Genomic DNA, 23,983 nt, shown 5'->3' on the forward strand with positions numbered 1-23,983 from the left:
ATGTTTTAAATACATAATCTTCATTGCAGGATTTGCAGGATAACCTTTCCCAAATCACCTACATACTTGGGTCAGGGCTTTTTGTGTCTTCTGTTTTTTCTAAAATGTTCTCTTATGAGACTCTGTAGTCTGTTTCCCTTTCCAAGCATTTGAAAGAAAGGAGATCTGCTTGAAATGTTGAAACTGTAAGTTTCTGCTCAACTGCACAGTAGTGAAGGTTATGCTCCTGTTTCTAGGAGTTGTTAATTGATGTTGAGAAAAATACATTTGGGAAGCTTTTTTTTTTCTTATTAATTGATATGCTAAGGAAATGAAATTAGCATATCTACGTATGATCCTGTATACTTACGGTTCCACTAACTCAGATATGCTGTTTGACATGTGATTTTTGGGGTGGGGTTTTTTTCTGTTGGTTTTTGTTGCTATTGCTCTTTTTTGTCTTTGTGTGTGTTTTAAGGTATATGGATAGAACTCTGTGTTAAGCCATTGGATTTTCATTTCAGATTAAAATTCCCTACTTCTGATTTGCTTGTATTTTTAAAGAGCACTTCAGCTTTTAGCAGTTTACTGAATAAATATCTTTTTTTTTTTTTAATTCTTCTTTTTTTACATATAGAATTTCCCTAAAAATTCTTGGTTTGTGAGTCCGACTGTTTTTAATAGGTGACAATCAGAAACTTATCAGCATGTAACAGAAAGAGTATTAAGATAACCATTTAGAGAGCATGGGCTTATTCTTTAAAAAGTACAAGTAGCAGGTAAGTTTTCTTGCTTGTGTCAGCCATCAGTTTTGTCACTTTTGCACTAATAGCCCGGTCTGATTTCACCTCTTGTAGTTAAAACAAGATCTTAAAGTGACAAGTTTGATTTTTCTGCCAGGAATGACACATTACTTTCAGCTACTAGGAGGACTGCTCCAACTGTTTTGTACCAGACACATCTTCTTCCTCCTCCTTTCATTCTGCTTTCATTCAAGAGCTGCAGAAGAGAGCAGATAGTTGGGAAGAAGGGAGAATTTACACTCTATTACCAGAAACAAAGAAAACAGATTTTAAAGAGGGTTTAAAAGAATAGAAATAGAAAGCTAGTGGAAGGAAATAAAGGAGAAGTGACATGGAGTGGGAAAGATATTGCCTCAGATTTCTAATTCCCAGTGTGTCCTACATTCCTTCTCTTGGGGAAAAGAGGAGGAGGATAAACCAACTTTTTCTAAATACGGGCTCACTTCACTCACAAAATATAACAGTAAGCCAGGGGGCAAAGAGAATAAGAAACTGCTCCCACTGTGAGCAAAATACATCAGTGTCAAAGAGTGTGGCAGGACTCTTTGCTCCCAGCGCAGACTACAAACGTTTTTGTTTCAAATCCACAGGTGAAACATAACCTGTAGCTTTTGAAATGCTATGAATTTAGTGTGCAAACCTTTCTTGCACCCATTTTGCCTTTTAATGGTGAAAGTGCATAGGCTGGTATTGTAGCCACAGTTGCCAGTGATTAAATAGATGGCAGAACTGATAATTCTTACCAAATATTTCCAGTTTTTATAAGTAAGTCTTTGCCGATGTGCTCATTGAATGCATACTTCTTCGAGACAGATCTGAAAACAGTCCTAATGGAAAGTAGTGTAAAATCATGACGGTGACGCACAGCTTATGCAGAGAAATGTAACTTCTGCATATATTAAGGGAATATAAATATCAAGATAGGGTTGATTAAAGAAGAAAAGGCAGTAATTTGGAACTACATTTTTTTTTAGCTCTAAGATGCAAGTCAAGCATCTTAAGGGGTGATTATTATTTTTTCTGTTAGAAATTAAAATATCTTAAAAAGCCTTCCCAAGTTGTACCAAGTCCTTAATTTCACAAAAATGAAAAGATGTGAGAAGAGAATATTGCCCTCCAGCAAAATCACATTCCAGGTTGCCCAAATGTCTTAAACTGTTCTCTCTTCTCTGGCTCAGGCTACCCTTTCTTCCTCATTTACTTGGCTCAGTTGATGACAAAGAGATTTCTTAAGAGAAAAAAAAAAAATTAAAAAAATGCAGTAGTTTCCAGAATAGTTAGAGGAAATATCTGTAATCATTTTACCTTTTTCTTCATGACTTTTGGAATAGAAAATGGATGTTAGTGAGCCTGATTTTTTTCTGCTTCAACTCATTCTCTTTGGAAAGGTAATGAGGACTGTGTATCATGAGAAATCATCCACATGGGCTGGATGTGTATTATGCAGGGATATGCCTATCAAGAGGGAGAAAAATTACAGCTTTCTCACTGAGCAGTCCAGGAGCTACATCATTAGGCAGAAACTGAGCCATTTTGGTGGAGCAAGATTAAACTCTGCCTGGATAGTATTAGGTTGGCCTTTGCTCAGGAAATACCAAAAGACTTGCAGTTTATGCATCTAAATATTTATCCAAGGAGAGATAGAAGGGAACAAAGGAATTATCCAGTGATGTCATGAACAGCTCTCTGCTGCCTTGGTGATCACATAGGTCTGATCACCCTGGTCTTCCTTTCTTATCAGAGAACAGGAAAACGCAGCCATGGCCACATGGGTTTTCTGTATCAGAACAACTAGCTCTGTGGATAAAACATTGCTAATTTCTCCCAGCTACCAGCTTATAAAGGTCTGCTGTAGCTCATCGTGAAATTATGTGCTCAACTCATAATAAGTAACTCTTGGGTCGAGCCTGGTGTTGCACAGAATGTCAGAAAGATGGGTTTCCCTGGTGCTGACCTGTGCAGCACTCAGTCTTCTTTTATCCTTGCTAAACAAGCCCAGTTCCCTCATCCTTTCTTCACAGAAGAAATGCTCCAGTCCTTTGTTCATGTTTCTGGCCATTCTCTGGAACTACTCCAACAGCTCCATATCCTTTCTGTGCTGAAGGCCCCATGCCTGGACTTGGAGCTCCAGATGGGGGCAAAGTGGACAGGGACAATCCCCACCTTCTCCCTGCTGGCCACCCCTCTTCTGTCCCAGTACAAGGTACTGTTAGCCTTCCAGTCTTCAAGCATGCACTGCTGGTTCATGTCCAACTTTCCATCCACAAACCTCTCATCCTCCTTCACTTTGGATCAAGACTTGAGTGGCTGTGAGTCTTTCTAGAGAGTGAATTGCCTTCCAGGTCTGAATCCCAGCCTAGCACCTTTTGCTGGTGGCAGAGAGCTGCTGCCAGTAGCTGGGCAAGGAACGCATCTTGGCAGAGCACAAGTTGGTGTCTTGCTGTAGGCACAAACCTCTTGAAGAGAAATTTCTTCTGGAGGGCATGAAGACTGGGAGTAGAGAATGACAGAGGAAGTGAAGTGATCGTGTTTGAAGGATGGCTGGATGAAGACCAGTTTGTCCTTTGATGACTTTGGAGAGTAGGCAGAGGGGAATCATTTAGATTTCTGCAGCCACTGGAACTCCTGGGATGAGCAATATGCAGAAGACAGGATAGAGGGAGTCCCTGGGGCAAGTATCCTAATGTTTCTGAATGGCTAATATTTGAATTCAAAAGGTACTTTTAATTCAAGCATTATTTGCAATTTAGAGCTGCCTCAGAACCCAGGCGGCATCTGGACATTTGCCTCTTCACATCCACTAGCTACCACCACCATTACAGGACAGATGGCAGTATGTCTGCCTTGGGGTATAACTTGTAATAGGAAGTGAAGGGCTGCAGTTGCCAAAAACTGAATTATCAACAGCCAAGGGTCTGAAAAAGTGAAAAAATTAAACAGAGATAAATCACTGAGTGTTGATGGCTGCAGTCCAAGTAGTCTGAAAGAATGAAGCAACAAAACAGCCAAGCTGCTAACCCAAATATATAATTTATCCTTAAATTAGCGTTTTACCTGCCCATTAAAAATGTGTCATTACCAAGCTTTGTACAAAGCTAACCAAATTTACTTCGGTTCCCTGAACAGTGGTTGGAGAGATCCGTGCTGGTGATTGCTCGGGGTCTTGCTGTGACCCTGCTTCCTCTTTTTCCCCTTCTTATGATTGAGATCCCTGGATTGGTGCTGGCCCAGCTGATCTGCCCTTTCCTGAGTGAGGGACAGGGCCTTCTCCCCCAGCCATACCAGGCTGGGCCCTTACATGCGCATCCTGGAGCTGGAGACCTGAGTCAGCCCTCTGCATGTGCAAGTTGAGCTGGGCCCTAAATCTGGGCTGAAGGACGTACTATAATGGGTGAATGTCTGCCGAGCTCCATTAGTGTGGTTTTTATATGTTGCAGCATGCTGCACCAACATTTTGCATTGCAGCCTTTTGATCTTGCAGCTCTGCTCATCTGGAGCTCTGCAGCAATTCAAAACATATTTGAAACGCAGTATTCAGATCAGCAGTGCTGCTAGAGTCGGTCTGCTAGATGAGCATACCTGATTGCGTAACAGTTATTGCCTATTTTTTTTCCCCCCATTATGGAGAGGAAAGGAGGTTTTCTTCCCCAGAATTGCTGCTTAAACACTAGAAAGAAAAAAAACAACACAACAACCCTTCCCAAATCTTGCCAGCTGCAGTTCTCTGTTGCTCTTCTTCACAGTGTCTAGACTACAGCTGTCACTGTACTGGAAGATGTGATCTATGGTGAATTCCTAGCTCCTTCATTTAACCAAACTGATCATATATCAGAAAGTGTAGGAAGAATAATTTCATGCATTATTAATTCCCTGCTAAGAATTCCGAGTTTATGTTTCTTGGATAAAAGAACAGCTAGAAAAATCTAGTTTGCCTATATTTAAGTTTTACGTGGTTATAAAATAGACTAATGAGAACCTATTTTCTCTCACTCCCCCCATTTAAAAGTTTGTCCCTGGACAACATGCAGAGGAGGAAACTGCGGTGCTGTGACTATCACTTCAAAAGAAGACATACTCTTCTTCTTACTGCTGGCTTCCCCCCTGCTAACTGGAGAACAGCTGCTCACAGAAATACACTCATACACTTCTCATATTTTCTACTGTAGCTATATTTCTATATTGACCAACGTGACCAGCTCAGTTGCTGTCACTGTAGTATCACTAGCACAATTTTTCCCCACCTTGCACCCTCCTACAGAAGAGAAATTCAGGTCTAGAGGAGGAGCTTTCTCCTCCTTTACTGCCGGTGCCTGAGTTGGAATGTTTTCCATGTTTGTATTGGAAAGAGAGGCTTCTCAAGAGGTCAACAGCAGAACCTTTGAGCCAATTCATATGTTAATTCTAGGAGAAGTATGTGCTCCATGTGAACTGCTTTCTGTCTACAGTGATCCAAACAGATCCAAACAAAAATAGTCACACTTCAAATAACCAGCAGCTCCACTGAATCAATGCAATTGGGTTCTGAGGTAGCTGTTTAGTAGCAGCTCAAACAAAAGGAAGAAGACTCAATTGCTTTCAGGAGTTACTCAGTATTATACTCTCAGGATTAGATAGGTCAGGGGGGAAGGTCTCTGAAGTTTTGAGACTGCAATTTAACTTTTCCTGAGGTCAACAATAACTATGAATATTGGTCTGCGTTCTCCCATTAATGACCTTTTCTGTGATTACAGACATTTCCCAAAGCACCTACTGGACTCACTCATCCAAATGCAACTTGAAATTAGATCCACAGAGGGCAATTCAGAGCCCAGTATCAGATATCTTGTCAGCTGGGATGAGAAGTGGTCCAACCAAGGATTGTTTAATGTAAAATTCATTAGCAGCTCTAAGACTGAGGCTGCAAAATCACATCTCTTTTGTTAGAAAAACCTTGGCATCACCTGGCCCCTGTCTTTTGGCGTCTCTTCTGCTTCCCTCTGCTCCATGGCAGTCAAGACACCCTTTCCACAAAGTGGCACAGCTTCAGCTGCAAGGACTGAGGGCACTTTGCCCCAGCTTCTCCTCTTGCCTGGTAGCTACTGCAGCGGAACCTAAGGATTACGGTTCTTTTGAGGTTCGGATAATCCACAAGCCTGGTTTTCCATGTGCTGTCAGCATTGATGACAGGACCACTACCCTTCTAAAGTATGTCTTCTGGCAGTGTTTAAAATGACAAAGCTGGACTTCATAGCTATGCTTGTACATACTAGAGATGGGAGGAACTTTAGGGCCGCACAATACAGTAATGCTTCCTGATGTTCAGAGGTTTAAATCAGAGGTAAAGAGATAACCACCTAAAATAGGGAAGGGTGCAACTTGTGGCACAGCCATCTCTGTGACATATTGTCTTGGTTACTGATACCTGGCTTCAAGAGCACTAGACACATTGGTTGCTTCTAACATAATTCCTGTATATCTAAGTTAGTAGAACTTCCCCCAAATATCCAATCAAACTTTCCCTCCTTGAGCTTAAAAGAATTATTAAGATGTCCAAAAGCCAGTCTGCATTCAGGAGGAAAAGAAAATGACCATAACACTAAATACTGAGTTGCAAAAAAAAAAGAGCACTGTGGCTTCGCACACAGTTGCTCTGAATTACATTGCCTGAAATTCCAGATCAGGTCAGCATTAACAGGAAAATGCTATGAAAGAGGATTTATTTAAAGACTGATCACTCAACAGGGACACTGCATTAGAGTGATCTTGGTAAAAGTCATGGAGGACCAGCAAAGGAGATAAGAAGAATAGCAAAGTCACAAAACAACGCCAGGGAGAAAAAGGTTCTAAAGTTTCTTCAAGATAAATTGATCTTAAACAAGCAAACTACAAAACAAACAAATAACCCAACAACAACAACAAAAACCACAGAAAACCAGCTTCTATTACATGAATACAATCCTGCAAGTAATAACACAGATCTCTTTGTATGGAAACAAAGAGAGGAAGGAGGTGGAGACCAGTGTACTGGGCAGCTTCTGAAACAGAAATCAAGAAACTCAAGAAGCTCTGGTTCTGTTCTTGGCATTTTATCCTTCTGTTCCTCTTTTTCCTGTCACTTTGCTAAGTTGTTAGATTTCTGCTGAAGTTTAGTAGCTTTGAGAGCTGTGTGGTTTATACAGCACTAGCAAAACTGCCAGTACGCACCTGGGATGCAAAGTTAGACTGTCATGCTGGCAATGCCTTGCTCAGTTTACTTAAGCTCAGTCTCAGTTATGTGCTTATGTACATAATGACACTAGACCCAAGCACCACAATTATATTTGCCTTCTTCCACTCTCAGGATGTGCTTATCTATTAGGGCATGTGGTAATATTTCAGTTTTTATGTTGAGAAGTCACAGTTATTTCAGAGGCATTCACAATATGAAAAGAATTCAAACACTCCCTGCAAGACTCCTTATCTTTTTGAAGTATGACTTTTCTCTGTGTTACCCAGCTGTTGGCAAGATCCTCCTGAAAGTTCTCCTATTTTTCCTAATCTTGTGTACAGCAAGTAACACTGAGTCATCTGCATGCATGCCCAGTTCTCTGATTTTTTGCTCTTTATTTGTTCATTATTAATTGAATCTGAAGGCTGGGATTCAAATCACCTTATTTTTGAGGTTTATAACTCTGAGCTTTAAATCTGAGTCAGTGTCCCCAAGCTCTCTTTGCAGTCTGTGGAGAGCAATAAGTAGATGCGGGACATGATTCATCTCACCTTAAACTAGATCTGTGAAACAGGTCAGATGAATCATGCCTTAGAAGCCCTCTACAGTCCTAAAGGCTTCTTAAGCTTGAAACGGCCTAGTATCAGATGTGGGGAAAAGGGGAAAGCAAGCGTAGGCCTCCAGATTCTTGGAGAAGTTGGAAGGGATGACAGCAGTGCTGCCCAAGGCAATTTATGTTCCTTTGCTATAACAGATAACATCCCAGGTGTCGGTTGGCAGGAGCCAGGGCCAACAGTTGTACTAGCAGAGCTGTGTGGAAGGAGTGAAGAATGAAGTTAGTCGAAGCATGATCTGTGAGCTGCTCTGACTCAGCACTTGGTTGCTTGAACTGACACAAGCAGAGAGCTTGTGGGGAAAGAGAAGATGGTGTTTGCTGAAATATGAATGATGGGCACTTCTAAAGGCCAGAACAAAAGATGCTGTATTCTAAGCTATTCTTGTTTGAAGCCTGTAAATATTATTTACTTCTTCTTCGTGCTATTTTACTTGACTGTGTGAGCTTTTTGTCCTTAAGGATTCCAATGAAGAGACACTATCAGCCTCTGCCTGTTACCTCAGAAGGTGTAGAACAGATTATTTGCAGAACTACTTTCATGGTAATACCAAAGCACGCTACAAAGATTGGTCTTTACACTGGAAGCTCATATTATGGTTGTTTTGAAATGATAAATAGTCATACACAGAAAATTCCAGCTCTTTTGTGGCCAATAGGAGAGTTGTTTGCCATCATTTAATGGTTTTATGGTATTAAACTTTGGTCTAGAATTGAAAATGTGATTTATTATGAAATATCTAGGTGTTGTGCTGACCAGAAATTCTACTGAGACTGATTTGTTTTCCAGTCCCCAAGTATATACTTGGTATTGACTCATGCAAAGAAGCGCCTGCAAAGCAGACTAAGACATGCAAGTTATGAGTTTTGATTGAACTCTTTGATATTTACCCTAAGGTAGCACAGAAGGTCTTCATCTATTTAAAAAAAATCTGTACCAGCAGGTAAAAATAAAGTGACTGAATGTTCCAACTCATCCATCTCGTTTCTCTAGACATTTACATTCCAGATGGGACAGAAGAAGCCAGATCCACACCAGTGATGACCAAGTGACCTAGATGGATTCCAGGCCTCTATAAGAACAGGGATATTGTCAGCTCTGAACTATTTCAACCCAAAACCAGGCTAATTGGAATTGTAGTTTCTTTGCTATAGTAACTAAAAGAAATCTGTTCTACAAATAGCAAACATCATTCTAGGCATGCCCGTAATTATGGTAGCCCTGTTTTAGTGACCCCTTTATTTTTTACAAGTTCTGCGTTTCACTGAAGCTCATCTGGTTTTGTCTTTTTCCTTTTTTTTTTTTTCTTTTTTTTTTTTCTTTTTTTCTTTCTCTTATTTTCTGTGTTCAGAATCGTAGAATTACCCAGGTTGGAAAAGACCTTGAAGATCATCAAGTCCAACCGCAGCCTTACCATAATGCCCTAACTCTAACAACCCTCTGCTAAATCATATCCCTGAGCACTACATCCAAACAGCTCTTGAAGACATCGTGTTAAGGTTTCTTTTATGACTTATATCAGGTGAAGAAAATCAACTTTCACTTTAAAAATATAATTAGGGAGGCTGAGGGAAGAAAGATTTAAGGATGTAATGTCATGAAGGGGGTAGCAAATTTGAAACTAAATTGAAGTGACAGGGTTTGGCTACGTTGGAGAAATTATTTTGAATAAATAAATTACAGTTGCTTGTGAACAGTACACTTCATATAGAAAAGAAACACTGTGAGCAAAAGGGGGGAAAAAAACTATATCAATTGAAATCAGTTGAGGACTCAGTGTCTTTTCTAGGAAAATTCATACTCCTAGCTTACTCTGCAGTGCTTTTCTATTTTGTCATCTTGTAAAAGCCTTGCTGGTTTTTATCTTAATATCTTGACACAGTATTACTCCCAAACAACTCTTCACTTGAATTTCATTCCCAGTGGAGTGTCAATATAAGGATGCTAGAATGTGTGTCTTGAATACACACTGTATATTTTGGGATTTAAAATGAGAAATAAGTCACAGTGTAGGGTTAAATCACTACAAGGAATAAATGTCATCCAAGGAGAAAGAGCAATATATCTGCAATTCACAAAATATAACAGTGAAATGTAATATAAAAATCTGTTTACCAGGAGAAAGAGGAAAATAGATCTTGAAGTATATGTAATAGGAATGGGGATATTCTAAACCATCTATTCTTCTGTCCTTAAATGGTGAATCTTCCAGTGCCCTCTGTGAGCTTATCTATCCCTGTGCAGCAAAGGGCATTTACCTGGACTTGTCCTCTTGTTTCGGCTCCCCATGGAGGGAACAAAGCATACTTAACATTGAGCAGGATCAGTGCTGCCTTCCTCAACACTGAAAAGAGATTTGAAAAGTTCTTCCACTGCATCACATCTTATATATATATATATATATTTTTTTTTTCCTCCAAATGACAGCCTAGCTCAAGACAGATGAGGGCACATCATTTTCTCACCATTTCTCCAGAGGTTTCTGAATGGGGTTATGAAGCCACTAAACACAGATTTGCTTTCAACCTATGTGAAGATACAAGAGCAGGTAGTATAAATGAGGGCAGAAAGGTTCCCAAAGCAGTTGTTTGGTGGAGAACCAAAGAAAATCTTTCCATAGCAACAAGGGAGGCTATCAGAGGACTTTGTTTCTCTGCAGTCATAAATGTGGATGATAAGCACCTTATCACAAAATCATAGAATCACAGAATCATCGAATGGCCTGGGTTTTTCAACCAACTTAGTTTCAACAACTTAGTTTCAACCCCCCCTGCTACGTGCAGGGTCGCCAACCAGCAGACCAGGCTGCCCAGAGCCACATCTAGCCTGGCCTTGAATGCCTCCAGGGATGGGGCATCCACCTGTTCCAGTTTAGTACTGGAACAGTGCACTTAAACTAAAGAGAGGAAGAGGGAGATGAAATGTACTTTCCAGCAAGCATTTGAGGAAATGCTCTATCTATCTATGATTCCATTTGCTATTTGTAGAAGAATAAAGTCTCCCCATTCAATAATCTGGAAGAAGTTTTACCCACAGAAAACTGAGATAAGCTTTTTCACTCTGAGAGCTGGCCATGGATCCCACTAATCACAGAATCATAGAATCATAGACTCAGGTTCGAAAAGACTTCGAAGATCAAGTCCAACCACAGCCTAACCATAATACCCTAACTCTAGCAACCCTCTGCTAAGTCTATCTCTGAGCTATCTATATCTTGTCCTGCTTCCACCATCATCTAAAGTTTTCTTCCAAATTCATTGTAGCTCATTTCTTTTACAAGCCTCGTCTCTGCTGAACTGAAAATATTGAATATTATACAATAAAGAGCTACTTACATTTTTGGAAAACCTAGATAATTCTATGACGTGGTGAAGGAATTCTGCTAAAGTGATTATTTGTTTAAGTAACATGTCATCTTATGCTGCAATTACCAGAGTCATGCACAAGCCATTCTGGCGCTTTACATGGACTGCCTCCTTTTAGCATTGCTATTAAATCCCAGCACTCTGGCAACATGAACAAGTGAAGCTGCTCATGGAACCCTCCTGTAGTGATCTAATAATCTGGAAATTATTGAAGAAACTATCAGTAATGAACTGGAACAGTGCTCTTACCCTGAAAATTGGCTTACTTTGATTAACTGGTGCAAAAGAGTTATCAGATTGTTTGTTGAATTTAACAGGTTAAAGGATCGCTGGACTAGACGCACACTTCTCTTATGAAGGTGAAAGCACTGCTATGAAAGTGAAGGACTGTTCACATGGTTTCTGAGGACAAATTTCTTTTTTATTTTACTCTTCCATGCCTGAAAGAAAAAGTATCTTTTGGAGGGTTAAAGATTAATTTTTTTCTCATTTCTCTTAGTACAGGAGGTTAAAGCTACACAGTTAAGTAATAGCACCACAAAATGCCTTTTTTTTTTCAATACCTCTTCGAGCAGACAATGTTCAAATCATCCTGGGGGAGGGGTAAGCATGAACTTCTAACATTTGCTCAGCGTGAAGTTTCCTTTATATCATGATCACCAATGCTAAGCTGAGTAGTCTGAAGAATGGCAGCCAGGGCCTGTTTACAAACACTTGTGTGGGGCTCAAAAATTACTTTAGACTACATTTAATCTATCAGTACAATCTGGAATGTAAGGATAGAGCACAGCCTATAAAGAAACTGGGGGTACTGGTGGTTGGCAAGCTGGACATGAGCCTGCACTGTTCCCTGGCAGCTCAGAAAGCCAACCATATCCTGGGCTGCATCAGAAGATGCGTGATCAGCATGTCGAGGGAAGTGATCCTGCCCCTCTTCTCTGTGCTGGTGAGGCCTCACCCGGAGCACTGTGTTCACATGCAGAGTCCTCAGTGTGGGAGACAGACAGACCTGTATGAGTGTGTCCAGAGGAGGGCCAAAAAATGATGCAAGAGATGGAACACCTCCCCTGAGAGAACTGAGGCTGTTCAACCTGGAGAACAGAAGTCTCTAAGGTGACCAGATAGCAGCCTTTTGGTCTCTGTAGGGAGGCTATAAGAAGGAAGGCGACAGACTCTTCAGTGGTGATAAGTCATGGGGAAATGTTTTCAAATTAGAACAAAAAGACTTAGATTGGATATAAAGAATTATTTTTTTTTATTTTTTTTTTTACAGTAAGGATAATGAAACATTTAAAGAGGTTACCCAGAGAGGTTATGGACAGATTTGGGCTGGACAGGGCTGCAAGCAACATGATCTAGCTTTAGGTATCCCTGTTCATTGCAGAAGAGTTGGACTAGATGACCTTTAAGAGTCCCTTCCAACTCAAATGATTCTGTGTTTCTAAAGTTGGTGACACTCTATTGGATGACTCAGAGAATTCACAGCTGAATTTGGGTGCTCTTGCTTACTTTCCGGAAGGCTGCAGACAAACTAGTATAACTTGAGTTATGAGTGTAGCTTTTAATGATCATACCCTAGCTGTATGTCTTTAAATATGCTCACTATTTTAATCAATGGCACTGCGTTTACACACTTTGCCAGATGGATGTGTTCCATCTGTCCTTTTCTTCAATGGCATATAAAAAACATTAGCTCAGACAGTAAATCTGTGCAAGGGTTAGCTGTGGTCGATAATTTTTTTCATCATCTGTCAAAGTCTATGAAAGATCAGCGATCTGGTTAAATGCCACAATGTTATTCTGACAATAAAGGACGGAGTGGAAGACTGAGGGGGAGACTTATAAGGTGTCAGACAACATTTTTGGTACATGAAATGCTTAAAATAATTTGGAAAATAAGAGTCGGAGTTCTGCAGATTGTCACCATTACTGCAGCTGTGAACCACTGCACAGGTACCATTGCACACATAGAATTTACTATGCATAAATCATTTTAATATTTAATTCAACTGAATCTTGGCTCCTTATGCAGAGCAGGGCAGAATCTTAAGTGCTACTGCCTGTGGTGTAGAAGCCGGAGAGATCATCAAGTACACAAAGGCAGGAACACAGCATCAGTAGGAGATGCTGTCTGTGCTGGCTGGGTTTGTGATGATTGTCTCACTGATACACAGCTTGATGGTACACACTTTATTTGCCTGTTTTTGTTTTTTTTCCTAGCAGTCCTTTTAAAGTAAGAGTTCTGCAGACATTTGGAAACATTCTGTCATCATGTACATCTGTGCAGACTTAGACCCCATCCCCTGAGTGAATCCCAGATAACAGGAATATTCTGTTAAGAGGAGGCACATTCTGCTGGCAGGGGCTTGTGTGCTTCCACGTATGCCCAGGTTATAGACTGATAGGCTCCAGAGGTGTGTTAACAGCGTCAATCTGCTTTTGCATTTTCCACTTGTGATGTTGTCATATAGTGCCTCGTTTCTGGCTGCAGTTTTTGAACTCAGCTGGTCGGGATTTACAGCTGCTCAGGAGTTCACCCTCAGCTCATGGCAGCCCTGTTTTGAATGAGGATGGCTTTTCTCTTGGCTGGAAGATGTGCAAATAAACATAAACAAGGCTTGCTCAGAAAGATGGGTTGATTCTGGGACACCTTGCTTTAGGGAAAGAGGTCCACAGGACTTCAGAAATGGAGAAGGGAGATACTAGGCTTGTCTTTGAAGACGGAGCCAAACAAAGACACTGTTTATTAGTGTTGGCAAAGGTGGTGACAAAAGCCAAGGAGGCTTCAGCCAGAACCATTTTATGTCTTCTCCTGATTCATGCTTTCTCCCTGCTGGTGTTTGCTCCACTTCTTTCCCCACCTGCCACCTTGCTGACAGAGCTTCTTCAGCTTTGCGACTCAGCGCCAGCTGATACTCACCTCATTAAGAGCAGTTTCTGATAAACAGCAACCATGCAGGTGCTCGGAAGCATAGTGTGTTCTGTCATGAGCAGGACAAAGTTTCTCCTTGCCTTGTGCATATGCTGAAATGTAACTGAGGCAGAAGAGCAGATGACTGGCCAAACTCCTCCATGCACCCTTGGGATAAAGCATCCACGGAACAATGTGCCCACCTGGAGCTTTTGCAGCATGTTCTACAGCCCAAATCTGTGGCTCCTGAGCATTTGTGTTGACCTTGTCAAGGAGCCATTCCTTGTGTGTAGCAGGAGAAGTAGCTGCTCCCTCTGGTGCCTCAGAACACTGGGTAGATGGGTGGCAAATGGGCAAAGCAAACCCTTCCATAGTCCTCTTCCCATCATGAAGGAGGAAATCTCAGCTCCCTGCCACTCTGGGAGGAGTTGTGGCTTTTCTTTGAATGAATCCCATGCTAGTAACGTGTAGAAGCAGCCAAACTGAAATCCAGAATGGGTAAAACTTGGGGAAATTTCCAAACCTACGTCAGAGTCTTGAGGGGCTCACGGTGTGTGACAGCTCTCCAAGGTCCAAGCTTCCACATGCATAATTCTTTGGCACAGTATTCAAACAAAGTACTCAGACTGTGAGACAAAAAAAAAGAAACTCAGTTCCTGTTCATAGCCCTACAGAGGTTGACTTACAGTAGCTTTTCTGATCCACTTTACTGAGTGGGGTGACATCTCAGGCAGCCTGGTGCTGGGGTGAAGCTGGGGAAGACCCACCATCCTTGAATGAGCTTGAATAAGAACTTTGGCTATTAAGATTTCTGCCTTGTGAGCAAAAAGGAAAGTCTGGGGCTTGATTTGTTTGTTTTCCTTTCCAATGCAGGTTCTGATATTTTGATGGAAAGCACTTTACAAATACAAAGTAGGAGAACACACTTCCCCAGTAAGGAAATGAATAAGCTTAGTCATGATAGTCTCACCCATTGGTCTAATCACTGTACAGTCATAACAGATGACAGCTCTCTCCCTGCAAAACTGCAGGATTAAGAGAGGACGGATGTGACAGGTGTAGCAAAAAGTTAATTTCCAGGAAGGATGAGATTATAGTGATCAGTTTGAAATGAACTTGTCGTACCTCAGTGGTTATGTCACCACAGTGTAGGCTGCTGTTGGCTCTTCAGAAAAGAGAAATTTTGAGATTGGATGACGTGGTAATTTAAAATTTTGATTTCTAGTTGTTCTCAGGGTCCCGCTCCCCTCCAATGTATGGTGGCATTAGCAAAACCCAGAAGAGTAACCAACACTGCCACAATCCATACAAATGTTAAAGGAGTGGCTGGATCCTGCGCTGTGCCGCCAAATACTGCAACTGACAGAAAACCCATTGTTATCTGTACCAAGATGAGTATTTTGTATTAGAAAGGATTCTTCGTGTACATTATTTACTAATAAATTAGTACAACCAAGTTGTGTGAATCTGAACAGTTACAGTGATGGTTTCATGTAGCCTTCAGCCTGCAAGAGGAACAACTCAATCATCTCTGATCTTTAAGGGGAGCTAATGACTTTTGCGTTTCCTTGCCTCCTCCACTTGTAGGACGTTGGTAAAATTAAGCAAAACCGCAAACTTCCTAAAGGTCTGTGGGGAGCTTAAATTATCCAGTCTTATTCACATGAGTCAGTGTTGTTGAAATGGTGTGACATTACAACCATTTAGAAAAAAAAGTGAATTTAAAGTGTTTTTTTAGCTGGAATCTATGCTTCCTCTTTCTGGAAGTGCTACTGAATAATTTATATACATTCACTAAGACCATTGCCACAAACTAGTGCTGGATGTATCCATACTGTGTAAAACCAAAGGGATTTGAAGAAGATGTTTTCCATAAAGGGTTTTAATATGAGCTGTGATCGTTCTGTTACTTAGCTTGGAATTGTGCCTGCAGCCTGCCTCAACCCGTATTATACAAATATGTTACAGAGAACCATCATAGGTGCAGCTTGCAGCCTTGATTGTGTCAGGATGAAACAATCTGGCAAACATCATTGATGTATTGGGGATAAGAGTAGTGAGAAAGGTCCCTTCTTGCAGCCTGTGCTGTGTTGTAGTCTGTTTACCAAACAGTTTAATGTCTTGGTAAGAAGGATTTTCTTTAGCATGTGTGGAGAACTGGATATCTTCAATATTCCCTTCTTTTAGAAGCTGTTCCTTCTACAAGAGGAGGCGTGAGGAAGGGGTGGCTATTGGCACACGGCAACAGGGCACCTACACTAAACACTTACTACAAGAAAGAAGGTGAGGGCCTGGAGTGTGTCCAGAGAAGGGCTACAAAGCTGTGAGGGATCTGGAGCACAAGTCTTAAGGGGAGCAGCTGAGGGAGCTGGGATTGTTCTTTCTGGAGAAGAGGAGGCTCAGGGGAGACCTCCTTGCACACTACAACTCCCTGGGGGGAGACTCTGGCAAGGTGGGATTTGGCCTCTTCTCCCACATAGCTGTGATAGGATGAGAGGGAATGGCCTCGAGTGTCACCAGGGGAGATTCGGGTTGGATATTAGGAAAAATTCTTCTCCAAGAGAGTGGTCAGGCACTGGAAGGGGCTGCTTAAGGAGATGGTGGAGTCACCATCCCTGAAGGTTTTCAAGGTATGTGTAGATGTGGCACGGATGGACATTGTCAGTGGGCATGGTGGTGATGGGCTGACAGTTGGATTAGATGATCTCAAAAATCTTCTCCAACTTTGCTGATTCTTTGATCCTATGATTCTGTGGTGTTCTTGCTTAAAATTTAGCTATTGCTGAAATAAAGCAAAAGTCTGGCATGCAATATGTATGTTTCCTAAAAAGCTAAAACAGGTAGGTAAGGTCACATGTTTTTCTGTTTCCTCTTTTTGTATTCTTTTTGATTACTGCAGGGTTTCAAAAATAAATACAATAAAATGAGTTGCTGTTGTGGGGGACCTCTTCTGTCTGCAATTCGTAACCCTCTTTATGGCTGTCATGTAAGGCAGAGCAGCAGATGAAGTGGTGCTATGAGAGCTGGGGGAAGAAAGCTGAGTAACTGAGGCAGGAGGAGAATTTTCAGATCTGATGGGGTTAAAATTATTGAAGGGATGTAGATAATGTTTCATTTTTACTTTTAAAATTAATTTTATAGCATTCAAGTGAGGGGTAATGACTGACTAATGCTTTGTAAGAAGGATGGTTTTGTACAAGATATTTTCTTGGAAGTAAACCACATAATGATGTTAGAATGTATTTTGAGACATTCAGTGTGTAATCTTTAAAAACCATACAGCTGCATGTTTGGCATCAGAACAACAGGGAAGCATAGTGGTGCCCAGTGTGACTTGTCCACCCCTTGTTTCCAGCTTTCATGTCTTGTTGCCTTGTTCACTGTTGTACTGAGGAGCTGTAGGCCCTCTTCCTAAATGGCAGAAGTGGAAAAAGCAGTGGGATCTGAATATCTTTGCTCCATTTGAAACACCTCTTCATCCCTGGGGTGCTGCATTCCTCATATTTGCTCTGTGAAAAATAAGTAGTTTAAATTAGAAGTGGAGAGAAGAAAGAGAAGAAAGAAATCCTCTGAGACCAGCCAGCCTTACTAATAATTTTCAAAACCTAGTTCACTTGAAAACTTTTGCTTTCCAGAGTAACTTATAACAGGAGTCTTTGATGATGTATATATGTGTTTTCTTATTTTTGTATCTGTCTTAACTCTGGTTTGTTTGTCTTCTCTTTTCTCCTAGTGGAGTTTTTATACTGTGATTTGGCTTCCATGAAGTCTATTCGGCACTTTGTGCAGCAGTTTAGAGCAAAGAATTGTCCAGTCCATGTGCTGGTGAATAATGGTGAGTTCCATTTCCTCTTTACATATATGCACTGGGGAATGTGACAAACAGGCCTCTCTCCTATCACTTCACATTTCAGATTGATGATTGCCAGAACCAGACAGCAGGTTATAGCATGGCTGCATTAGCAGGGATGTCCTTCTAGGAGTTAAACTGCACTGTATGACTGAGCATCAGTGAGCAGGTTGAGCACCTGGGTGCCACCTCTGTTTGTTATGTTATCACAGGCCTTGCTGCTTGCTGTGTTTCTTAGCTTTCCAGCACTCATGCAGCGGCAACATAATCTGAGCATCCCTTAAAATAAAGGGAAGCAAAGCAAAGGAAAACTGTACTTCATGGTTGAAGAAAAGCAGCCTTTTCACCTTTGGATCTTTAGTCCCTTTGTGTTTTCCCTGTATGAATGTGTTTACTGTGTTTGTATGGTGAACTGGGGTCAATCTATTTAAAATATCAACTAGTGAAGAATCCAGAGACCTCAGAGCATTCACTGCTTAGATCAAGCTGCTTCTGTAAGATTGTCCATCAAGTTGCATCCTCAGTGGTCACAGAACAAATTAAAAGGATGATATTTATCTTGAAGTCATACAATTATCAAATGAATCTAATTACTCTTTGGGATTTAAGCTTTATTATGCAAATACTTGCCATCTAATTATTCTTTATAGCCACAATATTTTTTGGAAACTAGCCCATACAGTAATTTTCTTCCAAAGCCCTGTATGCTTAATGTACACTTTCCTAAAGGGCAATTTTCTCCTGTGTGTTTAACTAGGGAAAAAAAAAAAAACCTGCCAGCAACAGTTTAGGCTTCTTTTAGAAGCTTTCTGCTGTTATATGCCACTGCTCTTGCTTTCCTAATTATTTGCATGTGTTTTTATTAAGGCATCCCAAAGAACACTTTCTTTTTTCTGGTGCACCCTTCAGTCCAGGTGAGGGCAAACGTACTGCAGATAAATGATTTTGTTACATTTGTCGATGCCTCGAATAGTTCTCGATTAGGCAACTATTGCAATAAAAATTCAAGAATATTTTATTTCATGATTGATGTGAAACATTTATGAAATGTTCAAGGAAGTGTTCCTCTTTATGTCATTAACAAAAAAAAGCCTATCATTTTTATTTTAATTGTGAAGTACTTAATGGTAGTGGATATCTAATCCTGGCTACAAAATTTCCCTTGTTGTATTTGCGTTCTTTTAAAACAGAAGGTACTTAGATTGGATATAAGATGAAAGTTTATTTATGATAAGGATGGTGAGACCCTTGAACAGGTTGCCCAGAGAGGTGGTGGATTCCCTGTTCCTGGAGATATTCAAGGTCAGGCTGGGCAGAATTCTGAGCACCCTGATGTATCTGTAGGTGTCCCTGTTCATTGCAGGGGAGTTGGAGTAGGTGACCTTTAAAGGTCTCATCCAACTCAAACAAGTCTAGGATTCAATGATTTTTGTGACCTATTGGAAAGATGTTATTTAATTTACATTTGGTTAAAAACAGAGTTTGATAGGAATTCAATTGTTAAAAGAAAAAAATAAAATCTTATTAAAAGCACGACTGAAATGCATGGTCTGACCCTGCTATTTACTAAGACTTTAACAGAATCAAGGAAGTGATCCCTTTCAAATCCTCTGTAAAGACTCCTGTACAATTAAGTTGGTTTTAGACCATTACCTGGCACATCACCATCTTCCACTTCTAAAAGTTCTTTTCCCCATTTTATGGTTGTTTTTGTTTGCTCTTGTAAATAATCTGTAGCATTCCATTTTGTTCCTAGTGTTCAGGTGAAAGTCCATGTGTTCTCGAGGTATATATCAGGGGAAAAAAAAATCGAATGGGGAAGCAATGGCCTGAAGCTAAAACCTTTGCATCTTGTCTTGACTTTCCATCAGTACTGAGCACATATGAGAAAAATGCTGATATTTGGGCTAATTTGTAGTCGTCTTCTTGTCACTTCTCCTCTTTTATTCAGCTTCTTCACTGTTACGCAATGCATGGAGGAAGGAGATTCAGTCCATCGTGGGCTGCAGAGCTTGAGGCACTACCCACTCAAAAAACTCATTGCAGTCACCAGCTCCGCTGCCTCTGTTGCACAATCCTCTAGAAACAAGTCTGGGTCCTTGGGAGGACAAGGCTTGCAGCAGCTTTTTTTATACAGACAAGTTGTTGAGCATGTTTGTTCCTCTCTGTCTTCACGGGACATAGAATTCTCTTATCAAAGTGTCATGGGTTAGTTAGATTTACCTATGCCCGTGACAGGGGAAGCCACCCCACGCCCCCCCCCCCGGGGCCCGGAAAGGAGGGGGAAAAGGGGAGTGGGATAAAACAGCGACAATCTAAGGAGGAAAAACTTATTTTACTAAATATGATATCGAAATACAAGAAAAGGCTACAAATCGAACGAAACAGAGAGAGAGAGAGAGTCTCCGAAAACCGAGAGGCCTACTGTGAACTCTAGGCGACACGGCTGGACGCTTCCCACTCTCCGAGCAGTTCGAGAGAAGAAGGAGGGCACTCCAGCCTGGGAACGAGATTATATAGAGTCCTGGTCCCGTGACTTATTGTTTACTGCTGTGACTTATTGTTACTCCTGTTGTTCTCTGGGATATGTAGTCTTCTTCTGTGGACTGCACATTCAACAGAAGTATCCATACTTGACATGATGTTATGATGTGGAATACTGATAGCAAAATTACAAAATTACAAAACCATGACACAAAGACTGTATTCTTTTATTATTTTTAATGTAAAAACAACATGAACTATTACACTGCATTTCTTTTCACAACAAATGAGTGATATTTAGTTAGTTAAAATCTTTTATTGATCTATATACTCATCTCTCTATATTAGTGATCTGTCCACATGATATATCCATGAATATTTATACTTTATTCTTGTGACAGTATATGATATTTTATGTGGACTTTTGTGAACCTAATAAAAATACGGTCATTTCAAGATGAATTGAGGAAAGTTCTAGTATTATGCAATAAAGCAAACTATGTAATTAACATTGAAATGTTATTAAATATGGGTGATTTTGAATGAAATGCCATGTTAGGTAAATAATCAGTACTACATGATGGAATTCTGCAATTTCTGAGGTTGCTGGTGATTTAAAAAAGACAAATGTATATGCTTTCCATCACTTGCTTGGCTCAAGATGTAGTTGGAAATTAATTTAATGCCAAACTCCTGTGTTGCAAAATATTCTCCCAGAGCAAGGCACTCAGATCCCACAAGAACTTCAGTAAGGTTTAGGTATTCAACTGCTTCAGGCATTTTAAGAAGGCTAACATGAATATTCAGGGCTTTCCAAGGGGAGATTCATGCACTGTAGTCACCTCTTCTCTTTTTGTTATAGTTGATTTTAGCATATACATTTAACTTTCTAATTCCTAGTTTGAAAGGAAAAATTTGGTCGAGAGAACTCATGATTTCAGCTGACAAATAAAAGCCTGTTGTTCCATTGCTTTGGTTTTCTGCATCAGTAATGTGCATGCTCAGCTCTTGGCTTTTTTTAAGTAAACAAAACACGTTAAAGATGCAATTATGGTATTGTATAAACATACTTTAAAAAGCAAAATGTGCTAGTGGTAAAAAGGGAACAGTTCAAGTGAAAAAGAGTTTAGCTTAATATCTACAGAAGGGTGGATACAGTACAACCAGGTTAGGAAACTTTACCTGACAGAAAGTCAGCATAATGCATCTGCTAGTCCACTCATTTGCAATTGGTGTTTATTTATTTATTTATTTCTCCTTGTAAGGAGCATTTAGCATATTAGGGCATTACTGTAGTGTAATCACTTACTGCAATCATTAAGACAATATCGGTGTTAGGATTTACTGAAAAGGCTTCTTTCTACACGAGGCTGCAAAAGGAACGGATGTAAACACTGTGTAAAATTCCATAAGTAGTAGTCAGTGATCCACGTGAGAGATAGTTTTGCTAAATGGGATTCATCATTTTTTTCTGTGTGCTAGAAGAGTTTCCAGATGTCCTTCAGATAATGCTTATCCTTATGTGTTCTTTGCAGTACTTAATGACCTTAAAACCATGTGAGCTAATATCAAAATCACATCTTTAGCGATAACAGTGTAGCTTCAAATACCAAATACAACGTTGTCTAATTCATTAAAAGTGACATAGCATCTACCTTCTCTGTAGCTGTTTACCAAATAGTTTGTAATTTTTCCTACAGAATAGAAACAGACTAAAATACGGCTACATTTAGCGAATGTCTTGGCATGTACACAAACAGGAAAAAAAATTAGAGATTTCAGTATATTGTTAGCCAACAGTAGGCAGATTACATTTAATACATTTTGGTTTGAAATCTATATGAGGCAATTTAAAATCGATAATTCTGAGCTAGCGAATAATTCAGAGGTTCGTAATCCATAATTTGTAGATCACCTGAGAAATCTGTCTCTTGACAGAATGCATAAGTCTCTACAATCTTCCCTCTTTAGTGTCTACTGAAGAATGAAAGCTGTATCTGTAGGTAAGCTTGTGAAATACCGATATTTTCCTTTGTGCTACCTACCCGCAGTTGAGTCATGTAGAGTGTGGGCACAGTCCCTTGATTGAGCCATTTGCATGGAGTAGTCCCATGGGTGCTGTTGTGGTTGATCGCACATAAAGTTATTCTTCTGACTGAGTATTTGTAAGAACAAATCTTAAAAATAAATGTGAGATTTGAGGGTTAGGAATAAGGGAATGAATATAAAAAAAGTAAGCAGATTTATAGGTTCTTACTTACTTACAGGTGTTATAGATTGGTTAGATTTAAACATAATTACTTACGTTATAGCAGTGGGATCCGGAAAAGATCCTGTCGCACTGGATTAGGTAGGAGCCAGCTCCCCTCTCTGTAGCAGCTGGAGGCTGCTAAGACTATAAAATGGAGAGAAACCAACCCAGAGAAGTGGAAAATCACTGGGGAACTTTCCCTGAGGAAAAGTTAGTGAGGAGGATTGCTGTTGACTCCAGCGGAACTTGGATTTCACCAGAAATAATGCTTTTCCTCCAGTCATACGGGAGGCTATGGTGAACTCAGGAACTGGTCTCACATGAATCTTATTCTAGTGTCTTGATTGCAGCATCATTTGTCATCTGTACGCTGCCTTGAAGACAAATTAGAGCAATATCTAATTGAAGATGAGGTGAAAGAGGAGAGAGAGGAGGACGGGCAGAGAGAACGGGCAGAAATAGAGGGGAATAAGCAGAAAGACAGCTGGTCCTTTGCCTTTATGTGTTGGGTTACAGTAGACATCATGGGAGAGCTGGGCCTTTGGGAGATGTTTAGAGCTGGAAAAGGTCATTTGAATTTGATTTAAAATGAATTTCCTACAGACGATGGGAAAAACTAGAAGAGTCATAAGAACAGTGACATACTATAATAATTTGTTCTAGAAGAAGGTGGTTTTTTGAAGAAAAAGAAGAAGCAGCTCAGTGTAAAACTGATGACATTTAGTGAGATTTCTCAACAGTGGCATCTTTATTAGAGAGAAAACTGGAATTTATGGGGAGATTTGCTAATCACACTACACTTTACAGGTGTTGGCTGCCTTGGGTACTGGATGCAGCTTGCTTGGGTGTCACATCACTGTGCTCCTTCTGACAGTACCCAGACCGGCTGGCCCAGAGCCACCAAGAGTCACTCTATGCTCACATCTACTTTGTGCTCAGATTTTTAGCCACAGTCATCAGCTAGAGCTTTTGTTGTACTTGGATAGCATTGCTGTCTGCCACAACGATACGTATCCTGTAAAAAGATATCAGATTTCTCATAAAAGGTTTATTTTTTATTTGAATTACTAATATGTCAGAAGAGCACCTTTGGGTTACTTCCGATTGTCAGACTGTAAGGATTTCATTCATTAAAATCTTGACTTTTGTTTGATGTTATCTCTGTCTTTCTAGTTATTTCCAAAGCTTTTTCTGTGTCTGGGATATCAAACGTTTTATGAAAAAGGAAATATCTCAGGCTCCATATGCTGCAGGTTCTTGACCCACTTGCTTTTATGTCCTGAATACAATTTTTTTATCAGTGGAAGACAGATACAAAATCCAGCTATTGATGGATTAGGAAACCCAACTGGTTCTGCTTAAGTGTTGGGGACATTTGCCACTGGCTTTTCTGAGAGGCAGGAATGAGCCATGGTTTATTCTAACCTAATCTTTTCATAGCTTTTGGTTAATCTGTTTTTTTTACAAAATGCAAAACAAGGTGTTTTAATTCTAGGAGAACTTTCTGTTGAATGAAAAAGTTACGATTGACTTTCCTAT

The 23,983-nt window shown here is 40.3% G+C and overlaps 1 protein-coding gene across 1 annotated transcript in view; it reads left to right on the forward strand.

The window, feature by feature from the left end:
- The window catches only part of DHRSX (dehydrogenase/reductase X-linked), a 154,011-nt gene that overhangs the window by 83,620 nt on the left and 46,408 nt on the right, over nucleotides 1–23,983 (forward strand). Inside the window, exon 4 of the mRNA XM_015848643.2 lies at nucleotides 17,593–17,694. Coding sequence (XP_015704129.1) covers nucleotides 17,593–17,694 — 102 coding nt within the window. The remainder of the gene's footprint in view (nucleotides 1–17,592; nucleotides 17,695–23,983) is intronic.

This window comes from Coturnix japonica, chromosome 1 (assembly GCF_001577835.2).
Source record: "Coturnix japonica isolate 7356 chromosome 1, Coturnix japonica 2.1, whole genome shotgun sequence".
Taxonomy (NCBI): Eukaryota; Metazoa; Chordata; class Aves; order Galliformes; family Phasianidae; genus Coturnix; species Coturnix japonica.